The sequence below is a fragment of the Seriola lalandi genome, unplaced genomic scaffold, assembly GCF_002814215.2.
Source record: "Seriola lalandi dorsalis isolate HSWRI2012SDOR001 ecotype SW California unplaced genomic scaffold, Sedor1 jcf7180002053686, whole genome shotgun sequence".
NCBI lineage: Eukaryota > Metazoa > Chordata > Actinopteri > Carangiformes > Carangidae > Seriola > Seriola lalandi.
Window position 1 is genome coordinate 664,359 of NW_019524239.1, and position 23,593 is coordinate 687,951.

At 41.1% G+C, this 23,593-nt stretch overlaps 4 protein-coding genes across 4 annotated transcripts; 3 read left to right on the plus strand and 1 right to left on the minus strand.

Annotated features, from left to right (window-relative positions):
- Positions 1 to 294: 294 nt before the first annotated feature.
- LOC111651539 (liver-expressed antimicrobial peptide 2) lies at positions 295 to 1,774 on the plus strand. The gene is made up of 3 exons (XM_023401507.2): positions 295 to 577; positions 742 to 881; positions 1,273 to 1,774. The coding sequence occupies exons 1-3, from the start codon at positions 512 to 514 to the stop codon at positions 1,304 to 1,306; spliced, it is 240 nt and encodes a 79-aa protein (XP_023257275.1). The 5' UTR covers positions 295 to 511; the 3' UTR covers positions 1,307 to 1,774.
- Positions 1,775 to 3,071: 1,297 nt separating this feature from the next.
- Positions 3,072 to 15,189, plus strand: LOC111651517 (AP-4 complex accessory subunit RUSC2). Its single transcript, XM_023401476.2, has 10 exons — positions 3,072 to 3,310; positions 6,385 to 7,786; positions 8,787 to 9,081; positions 9,240 to 10,268; positions 11,203 to 11,279; positions 11,431 to 11,605; positions 11,787 to 11,892; positions 12,010 to 12,056; positions 12,525 to 13,206; positions 13,397 to 15,189. The coding sequence occupies exons 2-10, from the start codon at positions 6,440 to 6,442 to the stop codon at positions 13,506 to 13,508; spliced, it is 3,870 nt and encodes a 1,289-aa protein (XP_023257244.1). The 5' UTR covers positions 3,072 to 3,310; positions 6,385 to 6,439; the 3' UTR covers positions 13,509 to 15,189.
- Positions 15,190 to 15,224: 35 nt separating this feature from the next.
- Positions 15,225 to 18,956, minus strand: cimip2b (ciliary microtubule inner protein 2B). Its single transcript, XM_023401477.2, has 6 exons — positions 18,841 to 18,956; positions 18,073 to 18,287; positions 16,982 to 17,136; positions 16,446 to 16,572; positions 15,544 to 15,756; positions 15,225 to 15,412 (listed from the first exon to the last, which is right to left on the minus strand). The coding sequence occupies exons 1-6, from the start codon at positions 18,903 to 18,905 to the stop codon at positions 15,318 to 15,320; spliced, it is 870 nt and encodes a 289-aa protein (XP_023257245.1). The 5' UTR covers positions 18,906 to 18,956; the 3' UTR covers positions 15,225 to 15,317.
- Positions 18,957 to 20,836: 1,880 nt separating this feature from the next.
- LOC147819406 (uncharacterized) lies at positions 20,837 to 23,590 on the plus strand (the record flags this gene model as incomplete). Its single annotated transcript, XM_087172736.1, has 2 exons — positions 20,837 to 21,676; positions 23,492 to 23,590. Coding segments are annotated over exons 1-2 (744 nt in total), but the record flags the coding sequence as incomplete, so codon positions are not given.
- Between the last annotated feature and the right edge of the window lie 3 nt (positions 23,591 to 23,593).

Sequence of the window (23,593 nt, forward strand, 5' to 3'; positions counted from 1 at the left end):
ACATTCAAACTGATACTCACATCAGCTCAAGTTCAACATCTACTGGGTGGAAGAGGAGTTAATATCAGGCGCAAGTGTAAACCAGTGGTCAGTCTCTAATTTTGGCAAACTTCAAATTCTCAGGAGCCAAATGCATGGATGGGTACACTTCTACAGTCCATGACACACGTTAAAGTTTCAGTTAGACACCTCCGACGTGGAATTGTCCTCAATTACCGGGTTAAAGTGTACTTTGACTCCCAGCAGATAAACTATGCCTTTGGCTGTCATTATAAAACTGATAAGTGCCAGTGTCTAGAGGGGTTTGCATAGTGGCTTTGACTGGAGGTCAGTTCCTCTGCCAATCCCCAGCCGCAGTCTTTAAGGCAGCACACTGGCCAATTAATCTTTGATATCTGCCAGAGGGTGACTCCTCCCCAACCCAATTAAAGCCTTTTATACAAGTGGCATGGGACAACACAGCAGCCCTGCAGTAGAACAACATCTCTCTTGAATTTGACCTTCCACCAGCATGAGGACTCTTCAAGAAAAAATCATCGTTCTTTCGGTTCTTCTGTCTTTGATCTGTGTCGTTCAGGTAAGTTAATGACCCTTGTGCTACTGTAAAGTTTGCTTGATCTCTTCTTTGCTAACACCATGGCTTTTGATTTTTGATAGAGTAACATTTTTTGATTTTATTACCATAGTATATCATGAAGGTCATCATGAGCTCTTATAGGATCGTATATTTGACTTTTACAGGTCAACTCACTGCCTCTGCCTGAAGACTGGAATGGTTTGATCCGGCGGACCAAGCGATCACTGCTGTGGCGCTGGAACAGCATGAAGCCTGTTGGTGCCAGCTGCAGAGATCACTTAGAGTGCGGCACTAAATACTGCAGGTACAGCAGAGCTTTGTGGAAATTTTGAAGCCTTAATAATCAAACTTTTGGCACATTAAAGAAACTCAAATGTTTCCAGCCAACATCCACAGACAGCAGTCAGATGATTGTGTTTCTGATAAAGTTCATTTACTGTACCACTACTATAACATGAGCAAATCTGTATCTCTTGAATGTTTTGCCATTTACATGAAACTAGACATGCTCCTCCAGATGACACCATACAATATCAAATAGGCGTAATAGTCCTTTCCCTGAGTTTCAAATGTCCAGTGATATTTCTTAACTATATTTGTGCAGTGTGTGAAGTTGTGTCCACATGCATGCCGCATGGTGTGGACAAAGTCAGTAATTAATGACACTGCAATAAAGCTGCTTCTTATCTTTACAGGAAAAATATCTGTTCCTTCTGGATCTCCACCTAAAGAAGAGATACACAATCATGATTCTGTCGGGACGACTGCTGACAAAACAGACATCTGCCTTATGGAACCAAGCAACCTCCCTCAAAATGAACCCAAATTATTACACTATTCAAGTCAAATATTCTGACTTGAATATTTAAGACATACTGGATGTTTATCAGTGAAAGGAATTTGATCTGGCCTTGCACAGCAGCAAAACAAAGCTGTAAAAGTTGGAGTCACATGAAGAGTAAAATAGCTCCATCTACAGTGATAGGGATTTTTATTTTTTACCATTTCATTTCTTTACAAATCTGGCAGAACATCAGACAGGCTGTGTACATCTGAGCATGTTCTTAATAAGAAAATACAAATATTCACGCAAAGTTTTTGAGGTGCTCTGAGTTTATTGGTTCATGTTATTTTTATATATTTATTTGTACATATTGTAAGCAATGTTAATATTCAAATATACTTTACATTTTTTAAGAGGTTGTAAATTTTGTTTGTCTTTAACTGTAAAACAAATTGAAAACAAATTAAAATATTCCTCATAGTTCCTTCTACTTTTTAATGCAATGGAATAACCTGAAAAAACTTTTCTGTTGGTTGCTGAAAAAAAAAAACTTAAAAAAAGACATATTTGGAACCCCCCATATTTTTAATTAAATGTATTTCCCAGGTTCTCGGGTACAATGAAATGTTTCTATAATTCTTCTAAAAAGGGAGAAGCTTTGTCTCACAGCTTTTACATATTCAAAAATATATATATTATTTTTATATTGCGGCCTTTGCACCAAAAGCTCATATGATAAATAATGAAATACCAAAACAATGTTGAATTTCAAATAAATATACAGAAATATTGCATATCTATGTGAATACTGACCGGAAACGGACCATAGTTACTGTGTCAAAGGTCACTTTGTGCCGAGGATGAGTAGTAAGGCTGGGAATTGTGAGGATATTTTTGACCATGTTAATATATTAAAATCTTAGTTGTGTCTGGTTTGGAGATAACAAATATTAACAAAGAGCTGATTGACCTCTGATATCTGCAACACCAACACTGTATCTGAAACTGGTTATCATGGTAGATTTGGTGGGAAGGAATGCATCAGTAGCTGACAGCTCGTTGTCACCACTGGAGGGCGAGCTGAGCCAGGCTTAGTGAGCTGAATAAGGCACCGGCGTATTTGTGATTTGACCGTCCCTGTGCTTTGCACTGTACTCTCTAATTTTATAAACTAATCACTGCATCACAAGTTTACACTGTTAAATATATTTTGAATCATGAAGATAAAATGTGTACTGAATAAGGTAGATAGTTAGAAATGAGAAAATATGAATATCAGATCATGAACAGTAATATGATCAGAGTGTTATAGCGGAATAATTAATGTTAATATTAATATTATTATGTTTTCCCCTTAGTATATAGTAGGTAGTTTTTTTTTTAAAATGACATCTGATTTAATAAGTCATATGTGTGACTCATCACTAAATAATGCAAAAATTCAGGCACTGTGCTATTACGAGGCTGTAAGTTATACGTCTACCCCTGATGTTTATTTTTATCATTCTTTAAAAAAAAAAAAAAAAAATGTGTTCACGGGCTTTTAACTGTTTTCCTACCAGGTGTCTGGATGCTTTGATTGGCAGGGACTTCTCTCTCTTCATTGGCTAAAGCCGTTGTGACGCAATATCTCCCCCAGCCTGAGCGGTGCTGAAGCAGCGGCGTGGGGACCACTGCTTCTGCTCGGACCTTCATGTCGAACCGGTTTCATATTACCCTGTGTTACAGTTTAAAACCGCCGAGATAACACATTGGATATCAGGTAGTAGAGATGAAAATATTTGCTCTCTGATGCACATTTGACGTCAAATGTGCGTAGAACACTCGCATGATCTTTTTTTTTTTTTTTAAATGTTGGGTTGCATGATTTTGGACCTCACCGCACCTGCAAATCAAAGTCACCTGGAAGAAGCGGATGGATATCACCTCTGACGGATGACTGTCTTCAAGTAGGTGTATCATTGAATGCATGAGCGCCTGTTTTTTTTTTTTTTATGTGCTACTTTGCCTCTAAGTCAGTTGTTCAGCTGTATCTTGATTCTCTATGTGTGCGCGCGTGCGTCTGCGTGTGTGTGTGTGTGTGTGTGGGACATAGAGAGAAATGCTACTTTTTACATGGATGGCTCCTTTGGCAAATCTCTTGTTGTCTAACATGTTGTCCTACTTTCGGGTCTTTCGGGTCGAATATTTCATTTTCATCATGAAAACAAAACAAATACATGTGTGTACAGCTCTCTTTGTGAGAACACTTACTGACATAATGCATTGCCCAGCCCCTTACCCTCACCTTAACCATCACAACTGACTGCCTAACCCTGACCCATACCTAAATGTATCACTAACCTAAACCCTAAAACCAAGTCTTAACCCTCAAACAGCCATTTGAGGGTGTGTCGGAAAGTGAGAACTGGCCAAAATGTCCTCCCTCCAATGGTCTAAAATTCAAACTGGTCCTCACAAAGTACACACACACAAACACACGAACGCACACTTTACTAGACCCAGGATTCAGGTTGAACATCACATCTGATCATGTTTAACTATCACTGAGTTCTTACTGAAACTTTCCCTCACATCAGTACGATCTGTAATGATGCCGTCTCATTACAGAGAGACATCACTGATAACAAGCAGCATCAAGACCTGAGTCCGTCTCCAACGACAACAACAACAGTGGGCCTCAGACTCTCCTCTTTCACAGAACCACAGTCTCATCGTTCATGTGAGATGGCTGACTCGACTTGACAGTGAAATAGTTCAGTTAATCACAGTCGTCTCGGTTTGCTCCGGTACCCAGAGGACAGAGCCGTTTGCCATAGATATTTGTGCTGCAAGTTGAGGGGAGGTCCAGCGGCGATAACATGCAGGAGTCGTATTCGCTTTGCAGTGACATTGTTAGTCCTCTGCAGACAACTAGTCAGTCACACTGGCCTACTTTCCTGTGATATTGAACTACTGAACTGTTCAAAGATTGAATACAACGTGGCCTAACCAGTCCTCATCATATTACATTACCAGTCATTAATCTTAATAATTAAATGTAAACATATTGATTTTAAATTAGTTTTTTTTTTTTGTTGTTGCCAGAAACAATTTCCTTACATTCTTCCTCACACCTACACAAGGGAGCAGTTTGGGATTGTGTGCTCCTGCTGAACATCTGAAGGACTAAAAATAAACAGACTCTCTGCTAAAATGCTAATTTTAGGATTAAAAGTCTGTTCAAATACATTTTTTTCAAACATTTTGTTTGAAATCAGGAAAGCAGGCAAAAGGAAGAGAGTATTCTTCTGACTTTAAATAGCACATCATAGCATTTGAGAAATTTTTACATATTTATGATCTGAATGTACTTTAAATGGTATTACTGTTGTAATGTTATTGATGTGTTTACTATTTGTTGCCATGCCAAAGATGTTGTTATTGTACCATTGTGATGATAAAGAGGATTACATCCTCGTGGTCATCTGCAACAGATGTTTAGGTTGTTTACATATTATGGCCAGGCAGCAGAACAACAGTCTGACTGCCATGAAAAGCTCCAAACACTGTCTTGAATTTTCTGAACACGATTTTCAGTCTACTCTAAATTCACTAGACAACATCAGGGCTATGGCAGATATCAGTAAATTGTGGTGGTTGTATCCTAGCAACATTTATTATAACTGATAACTTGAATAGCTGATTTCATCTTTATTCACTTTGGTTTCTAATTCTCTGATTGAATGTCATCAGCACTCTCCAGTGGTTAAATATTTCATGTGCAGTTTCCAGATCTTTTGTAATTACTTTTTTCACTTGGTAACAGTCTTTATACTTGGTATAGTGATTATTATTATAATTATTATTATCATTCTGCTACCTGTGTGGAATTTTTTTTTTGTTTCAAGCTTGATGTGTATACAACCGGGAGCATTATGTATGAATATGGTAACACTTTGAATTAACTAAACTGATGTGAAAATGTATTTACTCTGAGCAGTGCCAGCGGAGCATCTCTGCAGTGCAGCTGCCCTAGTTACAGAGCAGCTGAGTAACTGTGAGAGCCTGTGGTTGGCCCAGGCAGACAGAGGGGGAGTTTTTTAATGGTTGACTGAATTATGGAGTGTCGGCTGTGCTGAGGGCCAGATGCAGACAGCACAGTAGGACTTAGACTGGAGGACCAGTGGTTTAAAGTGAGGCAGCAGACTCTGACAGGAGTGGCCTGCAGTTGCGCTTTATGGTTTGTTTGTTTTTTTGTTTTTTTTTTATCTTTTTCTGCTCTGTTGGGATGCTCTTACACCAGAACTAAAGATGCATTTTTGTTACTAACCACTAAAGTCTGTAATTGGGTCCCTGAGGCAATGATCCTGCTTTAGCTACAGCTAGAGAAACAACTGGATCATTTTGACACCTACACAGGCAAAACAGAAAAACCCAGGAGCAGTCTCACAGGGAGATCAACATAAACACTTCAAATACAGACAGCAAAGACCAATAGACGATTTATACAGTTAACATTTACATGCAGCATTAAAATATGTCTCCATGGTTTGCACAAAATTTAAAATGATTTCACTCAAATTTATCCAATCGGACATAATGCCACCCCCCCTCTCAGAGCCTCACACAGAGTTTACACCTAAACTTTAATCTTACTGTCCTAAGACTTCCTAATAAAATGAGCAGTTTTGCACTGCTGTTACTGTCTGATTAGCCTCAGGAAGTGTGGTGAGGTTCCACAAAACATTTCTACTGCATTTATGTAATGCATTTTTAATTCTCATTAGTATATTCTCATGGAACAAGCTCAATGCATTTTTCATCACCTTCGACAACCAAACTGTATTCTGCCTGAATACGCAGTAGTGGTAGAGATTGACTGTTCCATGTACTCTATTTTCTGCACATATAGTCTACTGTTCTACTCCTGTATGCATCCTCTGGCCTAGTTGTGAATATGTTCGTGCACCACTAAAACCACATTCAAAGCAGATTTCAAAGCACGCTTAAAAAATGATTCTATTCTGTTGTGTCCTTTCAGGGTTTAATTGTAGGAACATGGCGACAGTTTCCATGGTCCAACTTCATCCAGCAGTATGATTGGAGCATCCAGTCTCTCAGGGGACACCCTGATAGCATGCCACTTCCCTGTGGTGCAGCTTCCCACATGGCAACTTCCTGTCCAGGCCCTGTGCAGCTCGGCCAAGAGGCCCGGCCGTCTGTGCTCAGTAGGCTTGACCCGAGCTGTCTCCCTCCCAGAGCAAGAATCGCTCAACCGAGAGCACGCCTTCACCGGTGGACGAAAACATTTTTCCAGCAGCTACAGTAGTCTCAATGAGGACCGAGCGGAGGAGGAGGGGGCCAGCGACAGCAGCGGGAGATACGACTCCACCTCGTCGCCAGAGGAGACGAGTTCCCATCTAAAGAAGGAAAGCTCTGGGGGAAAAGGAGGCAGTCTGCGCTCACACAACTCATTCCTTCCCAATACAGAGCTAGATGAGGATGAGGAAGATGAAGATAGTGATGGAGATAATCTGCACAGATATCACGAGGACTCATCTTTTGTATTGCATGGAAATTCCAACTGGCCACTAAATAATGGTGCCAGAAATTACACAATGCCCCATGGCGACATCGACAGCGAATGGGGCAATGAAGGGACTGTGCTGGGTGCTGAGAGTAACCAGGAGTGGCTCTCTAACCAGCCTAACCAGCTGGACTCACCGCAGACTGAATGCCAGTGCTTTCATGTGAGCAGATCTGGCATCACGATGATGGCTTGTGGAGAGCCGGACTCAGACAGACTGAAGGATAACATGTCCTGCTGCATCCACGGCCAGCACAAATGTTCCCCAGAGTTGTTGTCCAACAGTCACGCAGAGTATGTCAGCGACTCTTCCTGTAACAGTTCTGACGGCATCCTGGTTAACTTCTGCACCATCTATAACAGGAGCAACAACCCTGCCACGCCCCACGACCTCAGCAGTCCTGCAGTCCACCCCTCTCAGTCATGTGAGGGATCCGTGTTCCTCAACCTCCAACCGGTTCCCCAGACTCCGACCGAGGACCTCCGGCAAGATGACATGACAGTTAACTCTTCCCCGAAAGAGGAGGTTGGCGTGAAGCCCTCTGCTTCCTGCCGGTCTCCCCAGGGCCTCGACTCGAACTGCAACCTTTACTCCCTGGAGCCGCTACCCCCAGGTCTCTCTTCTCTGGAAGTATCAGACCTGACTGCCTGCCTCCGAAGCCAGGCCACACTGGCCATGGGGACCAACCAGAAGTACTACAAGCTTGTGACGTGTGATCTCTCCTCTCAGTCGCCCAGCCCAGCCTGGTCCAGTCTCACCAGCTGCCCCGAGGGTCAGAGCAGAATCAGCCCCTTCCCTCCCCCTGAACTCTTTAACCATCATAAGAAAGAAGGACAACACAAAGAAGTCAAGAAGGTAATTTGTGAATACAACAGCTTTTGTCATAGTAATGTATGTTAAACATCAACTTTTACAGTAAAATATTTTTAAGAAATAAATCTTGGAATTTGGTAATTCAGAATTTTTAAATGTAAATTTAAAAGGTTGGGAAAATTGTTTCACTTCTTAATCTAAATAAATCATTGAAGATTCAGTTGGATTATATGGAAAAGGCATTGTCATAAAGCTGAAAACAGAGCTGTTTTTCTTTGTTTATGAAAAACCGTGTTTTGTAGATACATGGGTTGTACAGGGCAGTGACTGTTTGCAAATATAAGACAGAGAACATGACAGGATTGCACTAACAGAGGCATTGTGTGTATGTATTATATTCTGACCTGCAAGCTTAGAACATCTCAGTACCACTTTCTGATAATTTAATTTAATTTAATTAAAGTTAAGTATATTTAACTTACTTTTAATATATATATATATATATGTGTGTATATATATATATATATATATATATATATATATGTGTGTGTATATATGTTTGCTTAATACTTATTAATAGTTAATAAATCATGTAATATAGATAAGTTATAAGACCTTTATCTGGTGTTTGTCCTTGTTCAGCATGAGTCTTATTTTGTCTTAATTAATAAGTAATAATCAATAAGTTAATCAAGTAGATCCCCAATGGATCATTTGATCATTTACATTTTGGAAAACAGCTGCAGAATCCATTTATTAGAAATGTATTTACTCTTTCTATAGACTCGTTGGATTATTGTGACAAGCCTTTATTAGTTATTTAGTAAGTAATATTAGTATTACTTATAAGAAAGTGAGAAATCCATGAGTATTTATTCATGGTTTGAGACGTGGCTTATGATACATTTATAAGCATTAGTAAATGATTGAAGCCATTAGTTTTAACAAACCCTTTATAAAGGGTTCCTTGTTAGAAAGAAAGTGAAAATAGAGTGATGAGTCGGTTAAGCACTTCTATCTTTTCGTTGTCTATCGCTTTCAGGAGACCGAGGATCAACAGGAGGAGAAGAGGTTCTCCTCAGCACAGTGCAGCGCCGGGTTTGACAGCCCCCAGTTTCCGACCTATGATTACCAGGTTGCCACCACCTCCACTGACAAAGCCCTCTGCAGGAAGAAACATACAGACAGCATCCAGAACCTCTCCCACACTCCCTGTTCACAGTGCCCCAGCCAGTGTAGCCCACATAGCAGCAAATGCCAAGACACAAGTGCTATGTTCACACAGCCATCTGTGATTCTGGACCAGGAGCACTGTAACACTGATGCTACTGAGAAGGGTAAGGCAACGGTGAAGAAATGTTTTTTCTCTGTTGCTAGGTTTTATTAGTAGGAGAAAAAGATATGCAAAGACACACTATCAGAAAAAAAGAAACAGTTTTGTAAGTAAATCTAACATCTGTTCGGTCTCTTCTTCTTATCCTCTACCTCCTTCTAGGTGCGTGTTCATTGGAAAATGTAGTGGTGCGCTACAGTAAGGCCCAGAGGCCGACCTCGCTGCCCATTCAGCCCTTCGTTCTGATTCCTGCAGACAAACCTCAGTCCCAGGCCCAGCACCTGGGCTGTCTTCTGGAGCAGTACATAAATCACAAGAGCAGCAAGTCCAGTAGCTCCCGGCCTGGCTTCAAGGGAAAGGGCAAAAGCCGTCAGTGCTTTTCTAATCTTCAGCCCTCACCCATGGGCAGCCACTGCCCCATCTTCCTGGAAGGTCCCTCAAGCTCTGACACCTGCTCCACATGCACACCGAGCCCAGAGTGCTTCAGCCGCAGACACACATGGAACCAGTCCAGCAGAAACCAAGGACGCCAGAGTCCATGTACATCAAGAAGCAGCCTGGATCCATCTCACAGCAGCATAAAGCCCAAACCGGTTCAGGTGCAAGATAAAACAAGCCCATACTCAGGCGAAACTCAGACTACCAGTTTTGTAAATCTGATCTCAGGCCAAAATCAATCGCACCTTGTTAAAATTCCCACCTACCAGGACCTGATCAACCTCACCCCTGAGCAGAGCCACGCCAAGCTTGAACCTGAAAGTCCCCATCAGTCCCAAAACCACACCTCCTACCATTCAATATTCTCTCATACACCACCAACTTTACCCCTAACCGCTGATACACATCACTCAAACCTGCAAGTCTCCTCATCTCCTCCCACAATCTTGCAACCAGAAAAGAAATGCCCACAGTTCAGAGCTACACCTGCAGCCGACTCCGGCTTTTTTCATGGTAGTTTTGCAGCTGCCCTCTCCTCGGTAGCTCCTCTCTCCTCTTTGAGTTCTCTGCTCTCCTTGGCTGCTTCTGGGCTGCATCCACAGCAAATGCAGGACTCTGCTGGGCTCAGTGGGAAGCATAGTCAGAGTCAGCACAGTGATTCTTTGATCCTGAGTGACAGGCCACCCACAGAGTTCTGCCTCTCCCCCGATACATCTTACGAGTCCCTGTCTATCAGCCATCTTCAGAGGAGAGGTGAGGGTCAACTAATGACCGACACACTATATCAGTTTGTATAAAACATGGTGTGAAACACAGTATGTGACACACTCGGGAATGTGAATGGAGTAAAAAGTGACTCAGTAGCAGTAACGGCTTAAGGATTCCTCCTTGATTGGATTGTCTATTCAGTGATGAGCCGCTGAGAGCGGCAATAAAATCTCTCTGTGCTGCAGCAGTGCCTTCAATACCCTGAAGGGGCTTCCTTTCAAACATGACCTATTTTTAACTCTCCCAACACAGGATTGGCTGAGCCTTCTGCTCTGTAGCCTATGTGAGTGTGACTGCAAGAGAAGGAGAGGGAGAATGATGCAGTAGAAACAGTGCTAATGATTTATAACACTCCTAATCATTTTGTTTTAGTGCTGCCATATGGGCCTCTTGGTGCCAATGCAATTATATAAATGCGAACCTTTTGTGACGGTTAATCATCGATGGATGTATTTGCAGCAGCGGTGAAGAGTCAGTGTGGTGCAGCACTGCAGGCAGCGTCAACATGCATAAAGAATTTACCGTGACATTTGCAGAGGCTAGCCAGGATGAGATGAAGAGAGGAAGGCAGGGAGGAAAGCCATTCAGTGAGGGTCACCGTTGAAATGGAAAACTGACTCTTTCATCTTTAGTTCTCGTTCACATTTGCATTCCTGCAGTATGATGAGCCCTGAAGGCATTCTCTCATATGTATGTGCATTGACCCAGTTAGTGAGGAAAAACTAAAAAGGTACATTTTGTTGCACTGGAAACGGGTCGGACTATTCTACTACTATTCTTGCTGATTTTCCTTTACACTTATCGTAGAAAAATAAAAGTTTCAACTCTCTTGTTAGTGTCTTGTGTCAGCCAAAAGAATGCTTGAAGTACTAACTTCTAACTTCAGCTTGTCCCAACCTCTGTTGTCCAACGTCTCCAGGTTTGCTCAGGTCTGTGAGCAGGGCAGTGGATTTGATCATGGCTCATTTTGGCAGCAGCAGAGACCCTGAAGAAAAGGTATGAATTGGCAGAGCTAAGCACCTTGAGCTACAGTGTGTGTCACAATGGAAAAGTGCCAAACTGATATTACTTACATTCTAGGCCTGGAGTCAAATAACTTGTGTCAGCAGGAAATATACTGTATTATATTTATCTCCCTGTGGCACAGATGCGACTGGGTAACAGCTCCTGCAGTCCCACAATTGCCGGCCTGGTCCTGGAACATTTGTGTCCAACGATCCAGAATATTTTAGAAGACGGGCTTCGGGATCACAAACTGGATCTCATCATCGGGCAGCGCCGCAACCACTGCTGGACTTTGGTGGAAGTCTCGACTAGGATCGGTAAATTCAACTATAAGATAATTGAATGATTCAATCTTTAATGCACTTTTGGATCAGTTTGCCAAGCAGTACTAGATGGCTTTGTCTCAATGGACAGGTGGGACAGTGTTGTTTGTAGTACTACTGTTTGCTGTGGGCTCTTTGATGGAGTGTCTTTGATGTCTGTCCAACCCCACGACAGGTCCGTCCACAAAGGTCCTCCACAGCCTGGTCACAAAAATCAGACAGTGTCCCCAGCTCACTAGCCACAGCATGAGACTGAGGGCTTTCATAATGGGCCTGCTTAAGTATGTACCAAAGTGATCTTATCTTTGGTGATATTAATGATGCTGAAGAATAGTAATGTCTTTGATGTCTGTACATAAACACCTTTGTATCTTTTTGATGGTTATTTGCTCTTTCAGCTTGAGAGCTTTGGAATTCTGGCTCAGTCACCTTCAGAGTCAGAAAGGTGAGTGCACCAAGTTTAATTTGTTTTTGCCATGCTAACTTTGGGCTCCGGGGAGGTAATGTTGGTCCACACTGAAATATCTCAGTGACTATTAACTATTCATGTTCCCCACAGGGTGAGGTGTACTTTGGTTAAGTTTATGTGCTCTGTGTTTAGTGCTAATTAGCAAACGTTAGCATGCAAATTCTAAACTGAGATAATGAAATCAACATTTTTAATTTGACAATATGTATATATACGTATATATGTATGTATATATTTTTTTGTGGGGGGGTTGAAAGCTCTGAAAAAGTGGGTCTTCAGTCAAGAAATAAATTTTAGAATCAATGTGTTAACATTGTGACCTTGTGCATGCTGACATTAGCATTTAGCCCAAGTACATATAAGAGTCTTGTTAAATATTTGTTAAAGCAAATCATTACATATGTTTAGATCTTTGTGTGTTCACACCCTTTACTGTCTCCACAGGTGTGGTAACAACATACTACCATTCTTGGGGGTTCCTGTCGATGTCACTGGGGCGGTGTCAGCCCTTGTTTCAGGAGCTGCTGCTTCTGCTGCAGCCGCTCTCTGTGTTGCCCTTTGACCTCAACTTGCTCCTTGAGCCTCGACTGTTACGGGACAGGCAGCTGTGTCCTGAGGAGCAGCACGTCTCTCCACCTCCGCCATGCTCAGCCCTCCTAGTGACCAGCTGGCCACTACTGCAAGCCGACAGAAAGGTGGACAGCAGCCACAGCAGCCAGCAAACTAAGATTTCACACCAGATAGGTCTGCGTTACCAAGAGTCACTCAGTCCTCTGAATTCAAGTTGCATCAAGCAGCAGTATGGAGGGATGCAGAGTAACAGGAGTCCATTGTTAGCTCCTATTCCAGAGTGGTGGCCAAAGGAGCCTGACCTTATGGATGGTGTAGTTGAAGGGGAGGACTGTAGCCAGAATTATGCAGACACTTGGTCTCAGATAAGTATGGACAGCAGACAAGAAGAGAGGAGAAGAGATAAAGACACTGGGACCCCAAATGTGTCAACCTGTGTCCAGGCGGAGAGCCCTTGTCAGGGTGGACTGCGCTGGGCCAAACTGTTTGGAGCAGCAGATACTTCCACCAGAGCAGAAACAGTTTCTCTGAGTCACACTGGAGCACAAACCAGAAGGTAAGAACCAGCCATGTGCAATGAAAACAAGCACAGCTTTTGTTATTTTGATGTTCACAGTAATTTAACCTCTGTTTTCTCCTTAATATTGGTCTGCTTGTTTCTGCTTTTTCTTCTTCATAAAGATTAATGAGAGAGTGACAATGTAACTCTGCACTAATGACCAGTATCTCTTTATGACTGGTTTCAGGCGACCATCACAGTGGCTTCATTTGGATAAATCGCAGCTTGGACTCTTGGCTCAGTCCATAAAGTCAATGAAGCTAGTAGGAGCACAGACTGACAAAAACAAGGACTACTGAAGACTACACCCTCTGTGGGTGGAGGACAGAGCCCATGTACTGTAATAATAAAAAAGTCTTAACTGCATGATATACACGGTGTTCAATTACACTGCTGAACTGATCAAAAAGCACATAAAATACAAGATTAACAGTTTTGGCAATGGCCCAGATTCATCAAGCTTAGCGTTGCACCAGCTATTCATAAATCCATTACTAAGTTTGCGAGTCCTTAAGTTCTTATAAAACTATCAGCTAGTTTCAAACTAAATCACTAATCAGGTTGCACCATTAAACAGAAATGTCTCTTGACAACAGTAAAAACCTTAATGTGTAAGAAAACACCTGTCGAAATCATTCAACTAAAAAATATATTGCCAAAGCATATATTAAACTTAAATTCTAATCCTCTGTAAATGATAGTTTTGCTTTTTTATTTTTTAAGATCTTCATTCAGAGAAATATGTTTCAGAATATCTGACCCTGCTAATCTAACAGAGGTTATCTAGCTAGTCATTTAGTTTGTCATGAGCATAAACTATAACTAGCATGAACTATGTTCAGTTATTTCTGTGGAGATTACCTCATTATTAAACAACATTTTGATCCAGTGTCATGTCAGATATGTCCATCAAATTTTATATCACCTGTGTGGTGCAACCTGTTTTAATTTAGCGATGTGTAAATCTTTACTTCGTTTACACTTAGCCTTCGTTATAAACTGTTTACTTTGAACTTTTGGTGCAACTGGCTCCTGGTTTTAAAATGTCTCTCAGTTGTTGTTTTACCCATGTACTTTTTTTTATTTGTGCTCATATTAGTTGTGAAATGAGGCTTCATGAAGACTACCAGGAGCAGCTGGATTATTTCCACAGAGCTCTCTCCAGGAAATAGCTTGATGAATTACGACCAATGCCCCTTTTTGCAATCGCACTCTGGAATAACTGTAAGTAGGGGCTTCTGTTACTCCCCTATGTATTTCTTGTAGGCAAATATCAATCATAAAATGTGAATATTGACCTGCTGTAGACTGTTGGACATTCACGTGGTGCAAAATGATCCATTTCTCATATGTCACTGTCAGTTTCTTCTTAGCTCTATCCTTAATCTCATTGATAGGTGAAAAAAAGAAAAGTCAAGCAATACACTGTTACTAGTGCCAAATATGCCACACACACCAGCCTCTTATAGTGCATTGTCAGTGATGATTTTATTTCCAGTAACTTGCCTTTTTGAGCAAATTCCTAGCATGGATTTACTGTAGGTGCATGAATGAACAAACAGTATATACAGTATAGGTGCTCCAGTCTTTATTAGATCTCTCTTCCTGTTAATGTTTTTATAGCTGTAGGGTAAGCTTGTGGACATTTTCTTGCACTGGAGTTTTAAATGTGTGGAAATGTATGGTTATACTGAGTAGTATGTCTTCCAGTGACGTTTGTTCAGTTGCACAAATATAAGCCATCTTGTGGCTGTTTCAGGTATTTAAATGTGTGTAAGGTATATTTTGATAGACTGGTAGTTTGATAAACAGGAGGAAAGAATAGAAAATATGTTGCTGAATGGAGGATTTTTTTAATGTACTACAATAATGTGAAGTCTGTGAAATTATAATACCCAGCATTACTTTCTCCTAAGCCTCTGAATGCTTCCTCTAATGCCCAGTGACAATCAAACCCTGTCAATAAAGACGTAACATATTTACCTGTCTTCTTTCTGTATGCCAGCAGTGTACAAATGTTTATTTATGTTCCCATAGAAATGTGAAGACTTCCTGAGAAGTTATTAGGTTTGACTCATGCCAGTAATGATCATTTTATTGAGATTGGTTTATGACTTTTCTCGAAGGGTCCTCTTGATGCCGCTCTTTTCCAGTGCATTCTGGGAAAGCTGACCAAAGGTATGTCCGTACATGAACTGGTATCCTGTGGGAAGAGTTAGACATGCTTGATGTTTTCCCCTGGCGGAGTGATCAATTTAAGTTAAGTAACTTTTACAGTTTGTCTGATCACAAGGCTTCGTGGTGTGAAATGTGTTGCTTAGCTCTGACACAGACCTGGGATGTGTCCTGTGAATGATGGCACCACACCCCTGTTTGATGGATAGATAGTGGGCATGGGAGGTGTTGAACTGTCCTTCCTCCCTGCAGTGTCATGGGACGTTGGGTCACTCTGCTGCTGCTTCCCAAACTGGATCAGTGCCTGGTTGGTGGTGATGGGGTAACCTTTACCAATTAAGGAACGACATTTTGGCACATGCCCCGTAAATCCTGCGAAAAGACATCACTCTTTAAGCTGTTGGAGTATTTTAGGCATTTTTTTTATGCAAGAGTAGGCTATATATTGACCTTTATATTAACTGAAATGACCGTATAAGTAATGTGAAAGGGATTGCTAAGTAGTGAACCCACAGATAATTACCCAATGCACAGCCCTCAACAGCTTTTCAGCCTCCTTTCGCTAATTGTTTTAGCTTTACAACCTGTACTGATAGATCAATACCGTTTTCAGATACCTATTTGGTCTTCCTGCTTGCAAATATACTGTCCCTCATAGTGTCATTTTTGACTGCTTAGAGAAATGTCTACTGCACACTACCAAATGACACACAGGCAAAGCTGGCCACCAGTGGACATAGCGGAGCTTTCAGCAGCCAAAGAGCCATATATTCCCTCAGGAGTTAGTGGAGACCAAAACAGAGCTCAAAGGAGGTTAATTATTGGATTTATGTTTGTCTGGTGGCCAGAAACACAACTACATATGAATGCTAATGTCACTCTTTATGGGTGTGTAATTAAGCAGCTGATGCTAACAAGTTTGCTATGTCATTTAAAATGTGATGTCAGCGTTGTGTGGATTAAGGCCTACAGCATGTTAAACCTGCAGCAATGCAGTAAAACTACTGCATACATTTATTTCATGCTACAGGTACCAGCTGTAAAACTCTCCTGTCGGGTACCTGAGATAAAGTACTTGTGCGGGTTATCATCTTCCATGTGATATGGTTTTCCAGAGGGGACGAAGGGCTTCAAGGGCTTGTAGGAGATCACTTCATTGGTGATCGCTGTCAGGGGGAGGGTTGGTCTCTGGGCCAGAAGATGACATGAGACCGTTGAAACATGCATGGCTCAGAGATCATATGATTGTTGTGATCATGTGACAATATTATATTTCCTCTCAGAGACATAACTGGTGAATCTGTGCTTGGTTGTACTAGAGAGCTGTCAAGTTCTGCCTTTTTTTTTCTTTTTTTTAAAAATTGGATTACATTACAGTGAACTGACAATGGAGCTCAACCATGGATAATTAAACAAGAGTGAACCTACTCTGAGGTGCCATGTCAACATCTATGTGTATGTGGGCAACAGAGTGAAAGAGAGTGGTAGAGCCATAGAATGTGTGTATATGGCACACACAGAGAGAGAGAGAGAGAGAGAAAGAGAGAGAGAGAGAGAGAGAGAGAGAGAGAGAGAGAGAGAGAGAGAGGGGTGTTACTTCAGACTGTTGGCCGGTGCAGTTGACAATAACTGGCAGGTCTGTCGAGTGCCGTCGAGTCTGTGCACGCCCTTCCTGGTAAAACTCAGTCAGGGCTTTACGACATGTTTCAGAGTAGCTGCAGGAAAAGTAGTTCTTACGTCCTGGAATGAAGCCTAAAACAGCAACAAGAAACATTAAAAATTATGTTTGCTCTGAACTTTTAGTGGTGTCTGGCCATGAATATGGTTCAATTTTTATTTGCTCTGGTTGTAATATATTAGTCTCTGGAGATTTATGCCTTCATCCAAGTACAACAGCAGTGAACAGATCTTTCTTTGTGGTGCTTTTAAAGAATTTATCCACAACATCCCTGTTACCCTGATAATCCACAAAACACAATGTGAACAGTTTTCAAAGGGACTATTTCTTTGGCACAAGTTCTACAAGTTTCCAATGAAAACAGTTCACAACAATGTCTATACATTATCCAGAGTAGCCGAGACAAAGTTTTTAGCCACTGATGCACAGATAAAACTTGTTCACCTTCATTTGAAGAGGAGTGGCAGAGAAAAAAACCTTTGCAAATAACACAGAAGCTATCTGCATGGGACTGCTAGAAGTTAGAAAATATGTTTTTGTTGTGTGTAATTTGGGTGCTCTTTTAAAATGCTCTTTAAAAGCATGTGTGCATAAGTGTGTGATTGTCAGACCAAACATTTCAACCATTGACTCACCACTGCAAACACTGCTGCAGTGTTATGTTTATCATATCAGCCTGAGTCCTTTTATGCAGCTGTTCTGTGGATGTTTTCTTGATTTTCAACTCTGTCCCATTTACCTGGTTTAATGATTTAGCAGTTAGACACGGATGATTTGTTCTCATGTTGCTGTGAAATCTCCCATTTTCAAACGCTTTTTGCCAGACTTGACATGTAACTGACATGTGCTACTGACTGGTATTTAGTTATTTCACATCATTACTAAGTAATTAACAGCTTGTGAATTAATATGTTGCCAAACTTTACAGCGGTGTTTGTTCCCAATATAAAACACATTTCCATGAGGTGTTCAGTTACTTTGCTGACCCTGTGTTAGTGTGATATACCTACCTGTGTATCCTGGTATCACCTTCTTCAAGTTACTGTCAGGGATGCCTCTCAGTGTCAGAGCAGCTGTGTCAGCTGTGACAGTGGAGCGGACGGGATCTGTGGGGATGACCAGCCGACTGGAGTGTTTCACATCAGGACTGGTCAGCAGCTCGGCTGTGAGCTGGCTGTAGGACTTCCCCATGTTAAACTTCAGCTGTGGGCAGTACCCTGCATATCTGAGAAACAAGCATCTACAGTGCAGCCTCCATAGCAAATTTTGCAATTTGAAACAATGAGAAATTAATAGAAAATTTATATCATTTTTAACAGATTTCACATTGTGTTCTCCAACAGTGGGCTAACACTGTTGTTTTCCTATTGTAATTTACTGTAGCAGACAACAGCCTACTTTTAATTTTGTGAAACAAAATACACCTTCACACACAGTTTAATGCAGTACTAAAGCACAATAGGCTAACAGCAAATAAGGTCTTACGAATAACTGTGACTTAACTTTGAATAAATAAACTTTGAATAAATAAATAAAATGTCAAAATTACAATTCAAGTGTTTTTTTGCAAGGCTATAACACCGTATTACATGTTATGACATGTTCATATTGTATGTCCTCCTATGAACTGAAATAACTTCACAGGAATAATGAACCCAGGAGACATGCTCCACCTGCGCGATAAGTTGCTTCATGTTTTGTTTTAAATGTTATGTAGGATATATATTTTTTTTTACAGTATTTCTTAGCAGTTCTCATGTCTGCAGATATGTACTTACCCCGGTATATAATGTGGATCAGGTGTCAGCAGAACTTTGCTGAATTTGGGGGCGTATTTCTCCATATTGATCCGGGGATGGACTGAGGCAGGTCGCCTCGTCGTGGTGTTTGCTGGTTGCTACAGAGAATCAAACACAAACACAGCGATGGAGCTCTGCGCTGCCGTTAAGCCGACGTGTGTGCATCCAAACCTTTTCTGCAAGGAGGAAAATAACAATGTTTTCTGTAACACAGCAGGGAGCTTTACAAATAGAGGGAGTGGAGATGGGGTGGGGGACGCTGGGTCCTTCCCCAGAAAAAAAGAAAATAACAACACAATTTTTTGAAATGTGACACGCATATTCAAAGACTTTAGCAGGATTATTTTTCAAAACGTCTCCCCACAAATATCCTATTGTATAATTATTCAGAGATTTACATGTCAATTATTTGCGCTGTAACGTAAATTGAAAACGAGACTCCTTTTTTTTTAAAATTTTTTTTTTTTTTTTTACTCACTTCCATAAATACACACCAAACATGTTAATTAACTGCCTCTTACACAGTGCTATGACCAAACCTTTGGAAGAAACCAATGTCATAGGGAAAAGGGGTAAATGTCAGAATCCGGTTATCAATCATTGTTGATTTGCTATGATTTCCATCCTCTAGCTATACTCGAAGAACTACACCTGTTCCTCGAAAGGCTCAGTCATCAGAGGATCTTTGCTGCCCTCAGCTTGTACTATTGTGAGACAGACAGACGAAGCAACACCTCACCCCAGTCACCTCTGGGAAAGTCCACCGACTTCATCTATATTAACATTCATCGTGTTTTCAAATTGGGTTTCTGAATAAATAAACGAATAAGATGACCGTGAGATTTACAGACCAAACATGAAGATACGAAAGTGGAACACAAAGGCAAAGGGAGTTGCTGTTATTTTCTTTAAAGATTTTTTATGGATAGATAGATAGATAGATAGATAGATAGATAGATAGATAGATAGATAGATAGATAGATAGATTGATAGATTGATAGATAGATAGATATTCTTGAGAAATGCTCAACAACGACCCCTAGCGACGTTCTGCAGTTTTTGCTAATAGGAAGTAGGAAGGTGACCAAAGGACCAGAAGTCAAGTATAATTATCAAGTAAAAATACAGATAAAAAAGTGTAAGGGATAAACACTTTATGGGTTAGCGTGTGTGTATGAGTGTATGGAAACCTACAGTATTATTCCACACATTATTTATAAGTAAATAAAGAAATAAATAAAATGGGGGAACAGTTAAGTGGCTGTTAAAATTCATTAGGACAGCAGGCGTAAATGTGAGCAGACTGTGAACTGACTGAGTATAACGTGCTTTTGTTTTTTGTTTCCAGGATTGTGAATGGGCCTGTGTGTGTGATCAGACGACCTGTGCTGTCACTGTCCACCTGGGGAATGTAGATCATATCAAGCAGACAGGAGTCCATTCCTGCACACACATTCCTGCAGTCTCAGATCTCTAGTCTTTGTTCGTTGAAATGACGAAACAGCGTTCACTGTTTCCACTCCTCCTTACAGTTCCCCTTCTCGCACACATACCATAATGTTGTATATCCGCTGAGGAATTTTACCATATTATGTTACCGTTCTCATATTCACGTCGGCCATAGAAGTGAGTTCTATTTCCATGTCAACTTGTAGGTAAAATTTAAATGGTTGTTCACAGACTTGCTGTTGATTAGCTTTATCTATGAGCATTCCTTTGTTTTCACTCCCTTCACAGCACCACTGTTTCTGAGAAGCACAATGTAACTGAAGTTTGTTGTGCACTCTTTCCTTCTGATTACTGTCTGTAAATACACAGAGTATCCCAGGTTAAATCTGTGCAACCATGTCACAGCTTGTTCTTGTTATGTCTTGGATTTCTTACAGGTGTCAGGACAAATCAAATGTCAAATAGTGCTGTAGATGAATCACAGCTTTTTCCCAGTATTTAGCGACAGGAAGGAGCAGGTATCAACATGCAGCTCCGCGCTGTGACAGGACAGATGATAGGAGAGGCGTGGTGAAGGAACAGAGGCGGATCACAGGGGATGTTTTGAATGCTACTTCACCAGCTCACCTCGGCTAATGACAGCGTAGGTTGTTTCAACTGGTGTCTTCACGTTCCTGTTGCAGTTCAGTAGCTCAGGAGTGAGGGACAGAAACCTTTGGAGATGAATCTTTACAGGAGCTTTGGAAACCTTATGGAGGCTTGGATGACCGAAGGAAGCTTTTATTCTGACTCACAATCACTTGGAAATAATGATGAAGACTCTCCTACACCTTCCTATGAGATGGACACAAACCTGCGCTCAGACTCGGTGGACTCTGGAGTGGAGACAGCCAGCTCTGACACATCTTTCCTTGCCACATCCTGCTCTGTTTCAGCAGATAATGCAGAAATAGATGCATTTATTCCAGAAAGAGAAGGCCATGGACTCACTCCAGCCTCAACATCACAGTCTCCTCTACTCTCCTCTCCTGTGCCTTCCTCTTCCTCCTCTTTGTCCCCGTACCTCTGTCCCAGCAGACGTCCTGGGGGCTCCACCGCCCTGCACCTAAAAGTGGAGCAAGCACTACAGAGGACTGATTCTAAACATCAAAGGGGCAACCCAGAGCCCCTTACAGTGAAGGACGTGCTCAGGCGACAGCCTCAAGCATCTTTTCTGCCCAAACGGCACACATCGGATTTAGTGAGAGGTCAAAGGTCAGAGAGTTTCAGTCTAAGGAGAACAGCCAACCCATCAGCGCCCATCAGGCAGATGTCAGAATTGTGCAGACGGCCAATGTCTATGAGTTGTGATAAGCAGAGATCAGAGGTGAGATACTGTTTATGTCATAAAACAAATTGTGTCAATCAAATGTCTAAGAATTTAGTTTTCTGTTTTTGGAAAAACAGAAGAGATTCAAATATTTATTCAGTGTCTTATTGCTGTTACTCAAAAGGCTATGAAAGTTGTTCTTATTTGTTCCCACGGCTTCAGAATTACATAATAAGTTTCACACTAACATGTATGGTCTTGCAAAGCAAATGTTAAGAAACCATGGTAGAAAGTCTCAGAGTTGCAACAAGGCCTTTACTTTTACACTAGTTAAAAGGTTGCAACACACATTTACAAAGTTGCTCTGCAGTTTAAACTAGGACAGGCATGTCATTACTCATTCAGGATCTCTTTCATGCTTGCAACCTGCCATGAGTCTGTCTGTGGTGCGAGGGATCATAAACCAGTCTGCCCAGGTGACTTTACACCCGCAGGCATGAGAGGAATGGAGACGACGGGAAAGTTGGGCAGTCTGCGGCGTTTCTTGATAAATGTGACATGTTGGTAACCACACACCGGAAAAACATTTGTCTGAATCTGATTTGGAGCAAGTATGTAAAGGACCATTGGAGACATTCCTCTTCACATCTGTCATGAATGGCTGAGCTCAGTGCTAAAACCAGTTCATGCTGATAGTGCACAGAGGTGTTGAAACAACTGGATTAATTGCAATTGTATTTAATTGTGATTGTGAGTGTTTTTTTAGTACTTGGGTGTGTGTGCACACTGTTCATTTTCTTATGTAAGGGAAAGGGTTAAAAGGCTTTGAGGAAGGCATTATCGAGAAACCAAGTAGCCTATCCTATATACTGTACCAACCCAGTGGACACAATACCCTATTATATTTTTGTAATCATACCTGACTATACTTCCTTTATTCAGTTCAATGTATGCATGTATTAAGTCTGGATATTCTGACTGAACAAGTTGAGATTTTAAGGTTCATGAGAAAGAATAATTCTATACATTCAAATAGTAATATTATGAAACATAGCACAGTCTTTAATATCATAATCTACATTAATCTTTATTAATTTGAACTGTCTGTTGGTCAAAACAGAAAACATGAAGACAGCACCACTTATTCTGGGAAATTGTGATGGGTTTTCACAATTTTTTGACAATTTTAAATAACCTTCAGCTACATGAAGCCATGCAAGCAGCTCTGCGAGGTTGTACCTAGATATGGCAGTGCCTTGAGCTAAATGCTAACATCGGCATGCTATCATGCTCACAATAACACTGTTAACATGTTGATGTTTAGCAGGTATAATGTTCACCATCTTAGTTTAGCATGTTGGCATGCTAACATTTGCTCATTAGCACCAAGCACAGAGTACAACTGAGGTTGAATGCCATTATTTTTGCAGGAATTTGGTCCTAAACCAAAGTGATGGATGATTTGAAATTTTGCTGTATGAGACGTCAGGGAAACACAGTTATAAATGTGCGCACCAGATTTGATGGCAATCCATTTAATGGTTGTTACGACATTTTACTCAAACCCACAAATGTCAACCTCATGGTGGTGCTAGAGGAAAACTCAGGGCATCGGTAAAGTCATTAGCATTCATCTACTGAGAACCACGAACCTTTGCTCAAAAATGAATCCATTTTAACACTTAGTGAGATTTCATGACAATTCCACCAAGAGAAGGTTATCTACTGTATATGTGATATTTTTTTCATAGTGCAGTAATCTGCCTGATTTTTCAAACACAATGGAGAAGTGAAGGAAGTTGTGGAAACTTACATTGTGTTTTTCTTTGTATCTTAGAAGGTAACACTTTTCTTGCTTAATGATGTGTGCAGGTGCTTGGTGAGGAGGTAGGGACTGGACTGAGCCCCGGGCTGAGTTACCTGGAGCAGGTGTGCCAAATGTTGGAGGAAATTGCCAGACAACAGATGCACAAC